The following is a 13301-nucleotide window of genomic DNA, read 5'->3' as shown; positions in this document are numbered from 1 at the left end:
CTGCTGCCTCCAGGCAGGCAAGCTGGGAGCTGAGGTCAGGCTGTGCTGGGATGCAGAGCCTGAATGCAGCAGGCAGAGCTGGCACCAGACACGGCGAAGTGATGAACCAGGTCCAGGGTCCAATCAGAGAGCCCAGTCGGGAGGCAGGACAAGGGACAGGACTGGTGACAAGGCTCCAATACGGCTCCCAGACCACCTAGGAACCAGGGCCAAAATTAGGGCTGCAGACCAGCTATGGTGTATATATGAGGGATCCATCCAGGAGGTGGAGCTGGATGTAAGGCTGTGCCTACAGCAGTGCTCAGGCGGGGACTGAAGTCCCAGCCCTGAGCTCAGCTTGAGCCCATGGGCAGGGTGTGAGTGGAGGCCCCAGCTGAGGCTGGTCAGGGTCATTTAAGGCCATTCAAGGCCTGTTGGTGCACTCATGGCTCTGCCAGTCACTATGGGCAGGTTGTCCTGGTGGATTCAAGAATGCAAAATGGCAAAAAGCTGTATTCTAGTGTGTAGGTTGTATCTGGTAGCTGCAGATTAAGGATAGCAATGAAAAGAAAACCAGCACAGCAGAGGAATAGTACAAAACCATGGGGATCTCAGGCCTAGGTCTAGAAAGGGTCCTGGTCATCATTAGAAATGGTCCAAGAGAGTGAGAAGAGAGAAAGGTGTTAGAGGAACACGAAAACTCACAAACTGTCCCTTGCCAAAGTGAAGGCAACAGCAAGGCTGAAGGATACTGCTCTCCCACCAACAGTCAAAATTCCTGGTAAGAGCCTGTTGTGAAGACCAGCATGCTTCAAGAAGTAAGAGGCTTACTTTATCAGAACAGGGAGATAACCTTTTTTTTTTTCTGTTTTAGGTTTAGATTTTTAGGAATACAGCTCTATAAACAACTTTGAGTTGTTCACCTGATTCCTTGTTTGTCATTGAACAAATCACTTAGGCTTCCTATCCTTCAGCTTTTCACATATGGAAAAAAAAAGAGGCATAACACTTGCTACCCTGCAGTCTGAACCACTGTAAGATAAAAGCCATGTGTTTGAAATTTTAAGAAAAAAGTTTCCATCAAGTTTTCTTTTATGATACACTTACTAAAATCAAAAGATACATCACTAAATAATGAATTCCTGAAATTCTATGAAACAATATGGCTTAACAACCAAATAAAGCAGATAAAATTGACATAACAGCATGGAGAATCAATATTTATTAATTCATGTTTCTCGTCTCTTTCTACCTTTCATCTTTTATATCCTTAAGTTGTATCCGCCTGCTTTGTGAAACACTGCCAGGTTTCATCAGCACCAGTTTGCTTTCCATTTTATTTTATTTTTATATTTCTATTCTTCTTAAGACATGTAAAATGAGATTACTCGTATGCTTTGAGTTACTTCAGGACAGACTGTTTTGTTGGAAGAGATTAAAAAGGACTTTCCCTTCATTTGTAAGTGAAGTGTTGGCTCCAGAAAGAGCCAAGAGAGTTTAAATGGGACATTAGCAGTGTGTGAGTTTAGGACTGGTCTTTCACTTAAGCTTAGTTTTTGTTTGCCCAAGAATGTGCTTAATCAACACATTATTGTGGTTAATACTTCACCATTAAGGATAATTCCTTACACTAGGAATTCTGCTGAGTGCAGCACCAAGTGAAATGTTGACACAAATATCATAGTCATTGACTTATTAATGACTTCATGTGACATTTATGTAGTGTGTTACCTTTGTGCTTTCATTTACTGAAGTGCCAAACTGAGGTCATAAAAGCTCATGCTACTAAAATTATATTGTTAGATATTTGGTTATTTTTCCTCAATTTAATTTTAAACTGTATTCTGCATGAATATACTTGTTGGTAGACATGTTATGAGGAATACAAAGTTATGATGAGAATACTCAATATGCATTTTTTTTGCTTTTGAGATGTAGATTGTAAATATACTTTCCAGACTTTGCTAAGCATCAGGTTCAGAGAATAAAGGGAGAAGAAATAGGAACTGAATTCTCCTATAGGAATAGGAAAAATGCAAATTTAGGCATTTTAAAATGGGAAATATGGAGCTATGTTGTGATCAGGTGCAAAATTACTTTAATGGAGGAAGAGAATGTATAGCTTCTGCTGCTGCTGTATGATGGTTTTTCATACCTGTGATTTGCATTGTGGTAAAGTTTGAAAGCTACAATTAGAGATCTTTATTGTTCCTGGCAAATTTGGATACAAAGTTTGAATTTCAGTGCAATGTCTGTGAGTAGAATTTTGAACTTTCATGAGATTTTATTGTTTGAACTTGCTGTTCTCACGCATGGATACATTTAATAGTTTTACACTGGCAAAATGACAGGATTTTTTTCCTCCATCTCTGAAAGCTAATTCTCATTTCAGATATGTATGCTTAAAATAAAGTTATTGGGGATTCTTTGCTGATCTTTTGCCAGAGGTGAAACTTTCTGTTTTGTTTAGCTTTGTTGAGTAGCCTGACTGTTAACTGTGGCTTCTGAAAAAAACAAACAACCCCCAAAAAACCACCAAACAAAAAACCCCAGCCAAGCCAAACCCAACAACCAGATTCTGTATGGAATATTTGCTTTTCTACTTGACATCTTTACTTTGCATCTCCATGAAATTTTCACTTGATATCTTTCCCCATCTGTATGCTTTGCAGGGATTTGTCTCAGCCAATGTATTTTAAAACAAAGGCTTGGAAGTTTGGGCTCTATTGCGTGGACTAAGGTGTAAATAAATTAATGGTGACCTGCATCTCTATATTTTAAGTGCCTTGGCGGACTTGAATGGGAAGGTGTTATGAGTTCCCTCCCTCTGAACATAACGGCCCTGCAAGGTATCTCCAGTGGGATACCTAAAGCTCTAGGGATTTTTTCGACTCTTTAGGTATCTTAATTCCCCATATATCAAATACCAATGATGACTGTCTTCTAGTGTTCAGGGGGTTATAAGAATGTTTGAGGAATCCTTCCCCTCTAGAAAGGTGTCTGTGCTATGACACTGTTAAGCCTCAACTTGGTAATCTTTTGCCTGAACACCTAGGCTGGGAAGATCCATCTATTTTAACTTTAGTTGGATATTTAAGCCGATGCATCTATTTAATGGAAAAAAAAAAAGAGCTTGTTTAATCCCATCCTAAGGTCAGTTTTTAACAGTTACTCTGTACAGCGGCTTTTTAGAGGTAATGGTAAATTGAAGCTCACCGATTAACTCAGCCTAGATACCTATTCTTGAAATAGCAAAAGTTAGATGAAAATGCCAGTTTGCACTTGCTTGAATTAGATTAATTTGCTTAAGTGCATTAATTAAGACTCATTGTTCTAACTATCTTTCATTTCTGCTTATTTCTTCTTACCCTGAAAAATTTAACATGCATTCTTTCTTTTCTTCTCTTTTCCAGCACTGTGCGGAGGAGAGGAGAGTTTCTTGTGTGCCAGTGGGATCTGCATCCCAGGGAAACTGCAGTGTAATGGCTACAATGACTGTGATGATTGGAGTGATGAGTTCCATTGCAGTAAGTTCCTTAAACCTTGCAGTGTTCCACTGAAGCACTGAATCCATTCAGGGAAACCTAAAAACTAAAGAAGGCTATTGGTACAGAATAGGAGCTTTGCATAGTATTTGCATATGTTGACATTTGGACTCTATCAGTTGCCAATGAACGTGTTTACCTTTGCTCTGGACACAGCATGTGTTTTTGATCTATCAAATTTTATGCCTGGAAGCAGATTCTAAGATTTCTGCAAGGAACCATGTGGAAATTCGTAATATTTTAGGCCTTTTTTTTTTTAAATGGATCAATAACATGCATCAGAAGAGCACTTCCACAACATCCTTCTCTCTAAATTGGAGGGATATGGATTTGATGGAAGGACTGTTCGGTGGATGAAGAATTGGTTGGATGGTCACATCCAGAGGGTAGTGGTCGATGGCTCAATGTCCAGATGAGATCGGTGACGAGTCGTGTCCCGCAGGGGTCCGTATTGGGACCAATACTGTTTAATATCTTCATCAATGACATAGACAGTGGGATCGAGTGCAGACGACACCAAGCTGAGTGGTGCAGTCCACACGCCTGAGAGATGGGATGCCATCCAGAGGGACCTGGACAAGCTCGAGAAGTGGGCCTGTGTGAACCTCATGAGGTTCAACAAGGCCAAGTGCAAGGTCCTGCACCTGGGTTGGGACAACCTCCGGTATCAATACAGGCTGGGGGATGAAGGGATTGAGAGCAGCCCTGCCGAGAAGGACTTGGGGGTACTGGTGGATGAAAAGCTGGACATGAGCCGACAATGTGCGCTCACAGCCTAGAAGGCCAACCATATCCCGGTCTGCATCAAAAGAAGTGTGGCCAGCAGGTCGAGGGAGGTGATTCTTTCCCTCTACTGTGCTCTGGTGAGACCCCTCCTGGAATACTGTGTCCAGCTCTGGAGCCCTCATACAGGAAAGACATGGACTCGTTGGAGTGTGTCCAGAGGAGGGCCACAAAAACGATGAGGAAGATGGAACGCTTCTCCTATGAAGAAAGGCTGAGAGAGTTGGGGTTATTCAGCCTGGAGAAGAGAAGGCTCCGGGGAGACGTTGTTGCGGCCTTTCAACACTTAAAGGGGGCTTATAAAAAAGATGGGGACAAACTTTTTAGTAGGGCCTGTTGCGACAGGACAAGGGGGAATGGTTTTAAACAAAAAGAGGGTAGGTTTAGACTAGATATAAGGAAGAAATTTTTTACAATGAGGGTGGTGAAACACTGGAACAGGTTGCCCAGAGAGGTGGTAGATGCCCCATCCCTGGCAACATCCAAGGTCAGGCTGGACGGGGCTCTGAGCAACCTGATCTAGTTGAAGATGTTCCTGCCCATGGCAGCGGGGTTGGACTAGATGATCTTTAAAGGTCCCTTCCAATCCAAACTGTTCTGTGATTCTATGATTCTGATTTCACAGGTGTGTTCCCCTGTTGGCCCCTATTACCTCAGAAGGCCCTGGCTCATCTCCGTAAGACTTCGTGTGCTCTGGTGTACCCAGCACGTCTCAGAGCAAGAGGCTGAGGGCCCTCGCTAGCACCCCATCCCTCTAACCTTGGTGTGTCGTCCCACAGCTTGTCATGGGCAAGCCTGATATTATCCCCCTCCCCCTTCAAGTCTAGTTTAAAGCTCTGTCAATGAGCCCTGCTAGCTTGTGAGCAAAGACCCTCTTCCCCCTTTGAGAAAGGTGAATCCCATCTGACGCCAGAAGGCCTGGTGCTGTGTAGACTATCCAATTATCAAAAAACCCAAAATTGTGCTGGTGACACGAGCCACGGAGCCGTATTAATAGACTGGGTCCGTCTGTTTTTTCCAATGTCGCTGCCTGCAACTGGAAGGGTAGAGGAAAAAATTACTTGTGCTCCAGATTCCCTGGAGGGGAATTCCCAACTGTTCCAAGGCCCTGAAGTCTCTTTTGATTGCCCTTGGACTACACGTTGCGGCTTCATCACCACCCACATGGAAGACCAATAATGGGTAATAATCTGAGGGTCGTACCAGGCTAGGAAGTTTCCTAGTGATATCCTTAACCTGGGCCCCAGGGAGGCAGCAGACTTCCTTAAGAGGAGGGTCTGACCGGCATATTGGACCCTCTGTTCTCCTCAGAAGGTCACCTACAACTATAACCTGTCTTTCCTGCACCTGGGAAGGAACAACCTCATGCACCAGTATATGCTGGTGGGCGCCCAGCTGGAAAGCAGCTTGGCAGAAAAAGACCTGGGGGTCCTGGTGGACACCAAGTTGAAGATGAGCTTGTCCCATCATTAACAAGATTTAAGTTGAGCCTTTTACAAATGGCAGCTGCAAAATGCCCATCTTATTCTGATGGAAGTAACTAGCTACCCTATACTATATATTATTGCCAATATCTTGAAGAAAATGTATGTTAAGACTGTTAGATTTTCATCAAGTGAATCTTATTTCCTTGCAAGGAAGTTTGTATTCTTTTTGTTTACCTTGCCTGAGAGCTTCCATACCCTAAAGGACACTGCTGCAGCTACAGAGGTATGAATGTAAACAGGAATAGGGGTATGGATGGAAATTAAACAGTAAACTTATCCAGACAGAACAACATAGAAGAAGACAGCTTTGTTTGAGGAGCAATGGAAGCATAGAAACTGTCAGTTACAAACTGTTCAATAAAAATAAAGATTGCCAGAGCACCTCATGTGGTTGCATACTCAAAACAAGTAGTGTTTAGAATTTTACTCTCAGCTGGCTATTGTTCTACTTACATGAAATAGAACTTAAATATTTTCATTTAGTTTGGGGTCTTTGGTATTTACTTTTCAGGCTTTTTGTTCTTTTAAAGCTAAATTAACTGTTGACTACAAAGCTCATGGCTCAGCCATATTATTTTACTTTATGTCCTGAAGCATTGTCCTTTGCGCTGTGCTATAAATTCTGTTTGGACTTTCTAAGATGATGTGAAACTTGTAGAAAGCGCGAATACTTCTGTGGGGGAAGGTCTGGAGTGATTCATGTTCAAGGTCTAGAGTTGAGGTTAGTAGAGCCTTGAGAAGCTTAAAGTTAGAGCACTCATCTAGGAGGCGGAACATTTGGCTGACATTGATCTGGAGGGATAGAAACCTCACTGCATCTTCTGGGAGAGTGCTGCACCTTTCAGTGCATAGTGTACTTAGAAGGACACCCTTCTTTCAAAGTGGGACCACTGTGCAATCATGAACACAGGAGTCGCACACCAAGAGGAGAGAAGCAAGCGGTAGCACGATTCTGCAGTTTAGTGGTTGAGCACCTCAGCTGAGGGGAGAGTCTTGTGTTCCAGTCCCTTCTCTTGGAACTCTCTGTATGTTGTCTGAGAAAGAGCTCATTTAAAATGCCCATATATCCCAGTAAGAAAGGGCACAAAGAACTTCCTTGGTTCCAGTGGCATAGCTTCAACAGGAAGGAGGGATTGTCCACCCAGCTGTTCTATATCCTGGCATTCTCCCTGGAAAAGCCAGATGTGAAGGAAAAGCCTAGAGGAAGACAGTGAAACTAGGTCACCCACTTCACAACTGTGTGTTTGTAATCAAAAGTTATTACTAATGAGACCAGACACCACCAACCCTATTTTCTCTTCTCCCCCCTTTCCTAACTACAATGTAGATTCCATGTTTTTATCAAACCTGATATTATTCAAGCATTTTGGATATTCTCAGAGAAGATTTATCAGGGCTTTACTGAAGGCCTCAGCTGTGGAAAGAAAGGCTAAACCCACTTAGGGCTGACAGTGCTAAGAATTGCTTGATGAGATGGCATCAGGCCAAATTCCGATCTCAAAACTGCGTAAAGCATAAAGCTCATTTGAAACCATTGTAAGATCAAAGGCAGGCTCAAAAGCAGAGTTTGGAGATCTTGATTTTGCTGTTAGAAGCTTCAGCTCCACCTAATAGCCACATCAGGTGCTCGAGACTGCCTAGTGATCTAGCTGATGAAACGGACAACATTTCTTGAGAGCTTTATGTGTATAAATTAATTAAACATTTTGGTCCATGTGTGTAACCAGAGCACTTTCTCCTCGTGGTATTGATAAAAAAAGCAATTGGTAGGAACAGAATAAATAAGAATTGCTTTTGATTTTTCTTGTTCTTCCATATTACATTGTAATAAACTGGTACACATTGAGTATTAATGCAGACCTGTAAATTGTAGGGTATCTTTAGCTAATCTTGTTTTAGTCAATACATTGCAGTGTTCATAGTTTATATGAATGTTCCAATGTCATGTTAACATTTTACAAAAATTTGTTCTGTAGACTGCAGTGATGAGGTATTTCGTTGCAACACGGGAAAATGCCTAAATTATACCTTTGTTTGTGATGGATATGATGACTGTGGAGACCTTAGCGATGAACAAAACTGTGGTAAATTAAAGTTTTATGCTTTTCTAAAGTCTTTAAGATAGCAGTATTGCCTAAGTCAGCAATCTTTTTCCTTAAACTACTAAAAAAGTAATATACCCTGCTGTTATTCTTTTTGAGCAAAGTAAAAACAGCTCACAAATTCTATATGCAATTTGAAAAGGTTTAAAGGAGAGTTCTGGGTTAATCCAAATTTTGAAGGTAGTTGTATTTTGAAGAAATATTCTGATTTGCAATTTGTTTTAAACTAATTCAAGATGTTGTAGTTGCGTTCTTGCTAACTTGGCTGAATTTAACTGAGATTAAAGCAAACCATAAGAGGCTACACACTGGTGATGCCAGCTGTTTTATAGCTGAACTGTTTTTACACAAGCTTCATAGTGAACTTGTATGTTTTGATGATCAAATTCTGTTTCTTTCAAATTCTGTTTTCAATCAACTTTGTATGTTCTGCCTCCTTATATTTGTCTTTCTACCTACACCTAACTTTCATAGGAAAAAAAAAGAAGTTTCGCCATAAAAAAGAATAATCTTCACATGTAAATATTGGAAAACTTTGAAAAACATATTTTTTCTAACTTTTGCTCCTGGTACTCCACCTGAGAAAAATTAAGGGCTCTAAAATAATTCTTTAAAAGTTAAAATATTATTTCTCACTTTTTAAATTTTGCTTTTCTAAGGAAAAGCACAGAGAATTTAAAAACTAAAAATCAAGACACAATTTTTTCTGAGATTGGTTTTATATTTTTTCTCCAAATTAAACATACTCTAAGATCTTTCACTACTTTTTGTTTGGTTTGGTTGTTTCATGTTTTTTTTTCATAAACTGTCTTTGATTAAATTAATCTAAACATTAATCTGACTCTTACTGCTCCTATCTTGAGATAGTTTTTTCTATATAAAATTTAAGATCTAACTTTTTGTACAGGCTATGAATGGGTTTCATAGCAGATTTGGCAGACTGGACTGTGTCTACACTCGCTATTTATTTTGGTGTAAAGTCAGGCTACACAGCAGAATGCTTTTCTTTATTTGTGGAAGCATTCGGGTAGAAAAAAGTAAGATGAAGATTGGAATAGTTTCTTTGTAGATAATTCGTATGGAAAATTCTGAGTATATGCAAAAAACAGTTTCTGATTAAATGCCAAATATGGCAGTTGAGGAACTTTTTTTTTTTTACTTCTTAGTAAAAAGATAAATGTAGGCAATGATTTTCTCTGATGGCAACTGAAAATGTTGGCTAACTGAAAATCATTCCATGAGAAGGGAAGCCAGATGATCTTTTACTCTGCTTAACAAATCTTAGAAACTTGTTTATTTGCAAATGGAAACAACTGTGCACTTGAGAGAAGGAATGAGTGCATCACTATCTGTATAGGCAGTAGAATTCAGAACATATGTAACTACCATCTGCAAAAAAATCTGCAGGTATAGAAAATCTCTTATTGTAACTTACTAATGCAAAATGGCTCATTAATAAGAATGATTAGCTTATAGGCATAGAATAATTGATCAATAATATAAATTATACAAATGGTAACTTATCCTTTTTTTGGTCCTCAAATTTGCATTTTTTTTAGATTGTAATCCAGTGACACATCATCAGTGTGGAGATGGGAGATGTATAACAGCTGATTGGGTATGTGATGGTGACCATGACTGTATAGACAAATCAGATGAAATCAATTGCTGTAAGTTCCCTTAATCTCTAAATTAGTTTTTTCTTTCTTTAAAAATAAAAAACAAATGTAAGATAAGTAGTATACTTACTTATTATTTGTAAGGCAAAACTATAAGCTTATTTGATTTCAGAAGTTCACACTTGACAAATGTCCCTTCTGGTAGACAGCTACAGCAAATTAAACGTTTGTTGCCACTGTTGAGAAGTACCAGCATTGCCTTGTGTTTCAGCTTCTTGTTAATTACAGAATTAGTTTTTTGTTAATTGTAATGTTTCGATTAAAGAGTAATGAATAAATGTATATAATCTCTTAAACTGTAGGCTTTCTGAGTTTGTGACAGCTTTCTGCTGTGTCTGTATGTGACCTATCACACCTTGTTAGAATTTGGACTTATGTCCGCTCCAGTGATGATGGTGTATACCTGCCAAACAACTATACTAGAACATTGCTGAGGTTGCAAAATCAAATCTTGGGGAACTAGCACATGTTTTAATGTGATTAAGGTTCTCCTAAGACATGTGCTTATGCTGCTTTGATTCTTGCTGCCATTCAGTGCTTGTCCTTGCAACCACTATCCTACAATTTTCCCTGAAATCTAAGAACTTAATCTGAATAAAGAAATGTAAGTAAGTGGGCAAAGAAAAGGTGAGTAAAAATGATGGTTTTTTTTCTTTGAAAAGCTGAACCTTCATCTCAGCCTGTTGCTAATACCTGACATACATAGTTTCAGTCCCAGTAGTTAAAGATCAGCACAGCTGTAGGCTATTGAAAACATAGGCTACATATAATGAAAAATGTCTAGTGCTAAGCAGTGTTATCAGCTCCTCCTAAAATACCTTCAAGATGATGTTCAAAAATAATTAACCTAAGTTGATCAGAATATCATCTTTTTTTTCTCTCTAGCATGTCATAGTCAGGGTCTGGTGGAGTGCAGAAATGGGCAGTGCATTCCTAGTGCATTCCAGTGTGATGGAGATAATGACTGTAAAGATGGAAGTGATGAAGAAAACTGCAGTGAAAGTAAGGATATCCCTTGTTTTACTTTTCTTACTGAACCTACCATTGACTGCTTTGTTCTGAAGTGCCTTTAGCTAAAGTTGTCTGACAAATTTACTTTCTTTGCCTTTCAAATAACACTTGCTAAGGCTGGTTGGTGTCTGCTTTCACACAGGAAGTTGTAAGCAGAGTTTTATTAGTCCTTAAAATACAAAAAGTTAAAGAAATGGAGGTGATATTTAGCATAGTGTTTCATTATCTGACATGATCAACTGTTACTTGAAATAAATTAATACATATTCACCTTGTCTGTAGCAATTAGAAGCTACTATCACAGGAATAGGTGTTGTTTGAGGAGGAATTTTCTCATGAAAATCCTTTTTTCATCAGAACTTGGGAGTCAGAGAAAGGATGTTTTCATAAGTAAACTAATGATTTAGTGTGACTAAAGGAAAATATATGAGAATGTAAGTTTTCACAGCTACTTAATAGCTGTCTCATGCTGGATTGTATGAAAGAAAAGGAAACCAGGCAGTTTCTTGAGCCCTGGAAGGAACATGGTTTCCCAAAGACTTGTGTCTTGTGGTACGTTTTGACACTCAGAAAGATATGTTGTCATATTGCGATGGTTTCAGCATTTGAAGCTATCTTTCACATGTAATTCTCTTGTTTCTGGTAAGGTATAGGTTTAGATTGCAGCCTTTCCTTCAATGAGAGAATTATTAATGTCTTTCTCTTACGAATCTTTTTTTAAGAAATTAAAGGAATTCACTTTATTTAGAAAACTCTAGTGCTGTCAGATGTAGTGGCAATAGGACAACCTATTCAAAAGTTATTGGAGTATAACAGACCTGTTGTCATAAGATAAATACACAGCGTCATTATATAAGCCTCATTTCTTTAGGAAACCAGTTTAGAAGAAATCCTTTCATAAGCACGTCTACTCAGTCCCTTCTGTTCATATTAAGTTCTCCGGATGTTCCTACTCCAATTTAAACATCTCCATTCCAAAAAATAACCGAGAAGTTAAAACACAGAAATTACCATTATTCTTCTTTGCAATTAATGTCGATGTTGCAAAAAAGTCTTGCAAGAAATTTCTTCCAGTTCTGACTGTGGCAATCTAAAAACCAAGGACCAAGTTTTGTTCTTAGTTCTGACGGTGCAATCTCACAAAATGCTCAGTTTTTATTCTTCATCTTCCTGATGTCCAACCTCAGTCTTATTCTATGAATTCCATGATCCTCTGTTTCTCTTGCTGATAATGAAACTATAATTTTTAATATAAAAGAGATGAGGCAGGAGAATGGGATAAATTGAAAAGTACAAATCTAGTTAGAGCATTCTATAAGCAACCATTGCAACTTTTAAAATTCACCCAACTTAAGCCTCTTAAATTTGTTTATCACTAGTAAAAGAGAATTTCACTGAAAACATTGATGCATGATCTGGGCTAGAAGTCAGTGAGGTGTTTTGTTTTCACTGCTTTTTGCCTCTGTGGAGGTTGAAGAAACAGTTAAAAATCTGTTTTTGGTAAGATGAACAGATACAGATTCAAGGATACTAAATGCAGGAGTAGGATGGGGTGGTAATTATGTAGTCAATGATCTCACAGATCACACTAAAAGATTTTTCCGCTTAGCATTAAACTGCAAAGCTTTTAAATATGAAAGTTTTCCTTGTTCTTATTATTCATTCTTAAATGTGCAAAAAACTCTGTCTAATATTTTGCAAATTGTATAGAGCAAAATTCTTCCTTTATTCTTCCTGTCCGTCCTAAATTTGCATGAGAATATGTAGGCACAATTTGGACTTCATTTGGATTATTCCTCTTTAGTTCCTTGCAAAGCCCATGTAAAAGCAAGGTAGAATTCTTGTTTGTAACTTTCTTTTGTATTTCTTATGTATGTTGTTGATTTCAGCAACTACAGAAAATGTAATAGGACATACACTTAATTCAAAGACTTCTCTGCTCTACAAATCAAATGATTTGGATATGCCTAGCAGAGGCAGTGGAGTTAGGACTGAAGTGATCTGGAATATTGGTTTTGTTACAAACACTGTAAATATGTCAAATCAGCATAGAAATTTGAGGTCAAGATGTATTGACTTGCCACTTGTCTGTATAAGGATACAGGGATTGTGTAATAGTACAAGTATATACATATAGCGATTACAAATGACTATTGCTTCATCTATATCCGAATGAGAAAAATGCTCTCCTTCGCTACGTACTTTAAGGAAATTTAAGGTATGGCATCTATTAACATTACTGCTGTCATTCATTTTGTGACAATAGAAATCTAATATAGATGTACTCACAGCTGGTTCTGTGATCCCTTCAAAAGACAGGGTAGAGTGTGTTTATAGAAATTCAGCATTGACTGTGCTAGGATCAAAAGAATCTACACTGTAGCACAGGGATTTTTAAAGAGTAGAGAAACTCTTCCACGGTGGGATAAGGGGTTGGAGCAAACTTCAAAAATGGATTTTAATGTAAAGATTTGTGATAACTTTAGAAGTCAAAAGGTTTTCCCCACCTCTCAAGTTCCATTTTGCAAACAGATGCACCTGTAAAATAAGACAGTCAATTGCTACAGCAAAAGAAAGTACCTCCACTGCTTCAATATATAACATGTATGAAGGGGAGTAAATCCACATAATTATGAATAGATATGACTACACCATCAGTTCTTTGGGACAAGGTTGTTGTCAAGGTCACTGAAACAAGATGTTTCTTCAGCATCT

The 13301-nt window shown here is 38.7% G+C and overlaps 1 protein-coding gene across 2 annotated transcripts in view; it reads left to right on the top strand.

Moving 5' to 3' along the window:
• CORIN (corin, serine peptidase) overlaps positions 1–13301 on the top strand; it is a 159122-nt gene that overhangs the window by 99930 nt on the left and 45891 nt on the right. For both annotated transcript variants that reach the window (XM_075150550.1, XM_075150551.1), the window contains exons 6-9: positions 3393–3506; positions 7771–7878; positions 9456–9566; positions 10461–10577. In XM_075150550.1, the coding sequence (XP_075006651.1) occupies positions 3393–3506; positions 7771–7878; positions 9456–9566; positions 10461–10577 (450 nt within the window). The remainder of the gene's footprint in view (positions 1–3392; positions 3507–7770; positions 7879–9455; positions 9567–10460; positions 10578–13301) is intronic.

Source organism: Calonectris borealis, chromosome 4, assembly GCF_964195595.1.
Source record: "Calonectris borealis chromosome 4, bCalBor7.hap1.2, whole genome shotgun sequence".
Taxonomy (NCBI): domain Eukaryota; kingdom Metazoa; phylum Chordata; class Aves; order Procellariiformes; family Procellariidae; genus Calonectris; species Calonectris borealis.
This window is presented reverse-complemented; position numbering and strand designations above follow the sequence as displayed.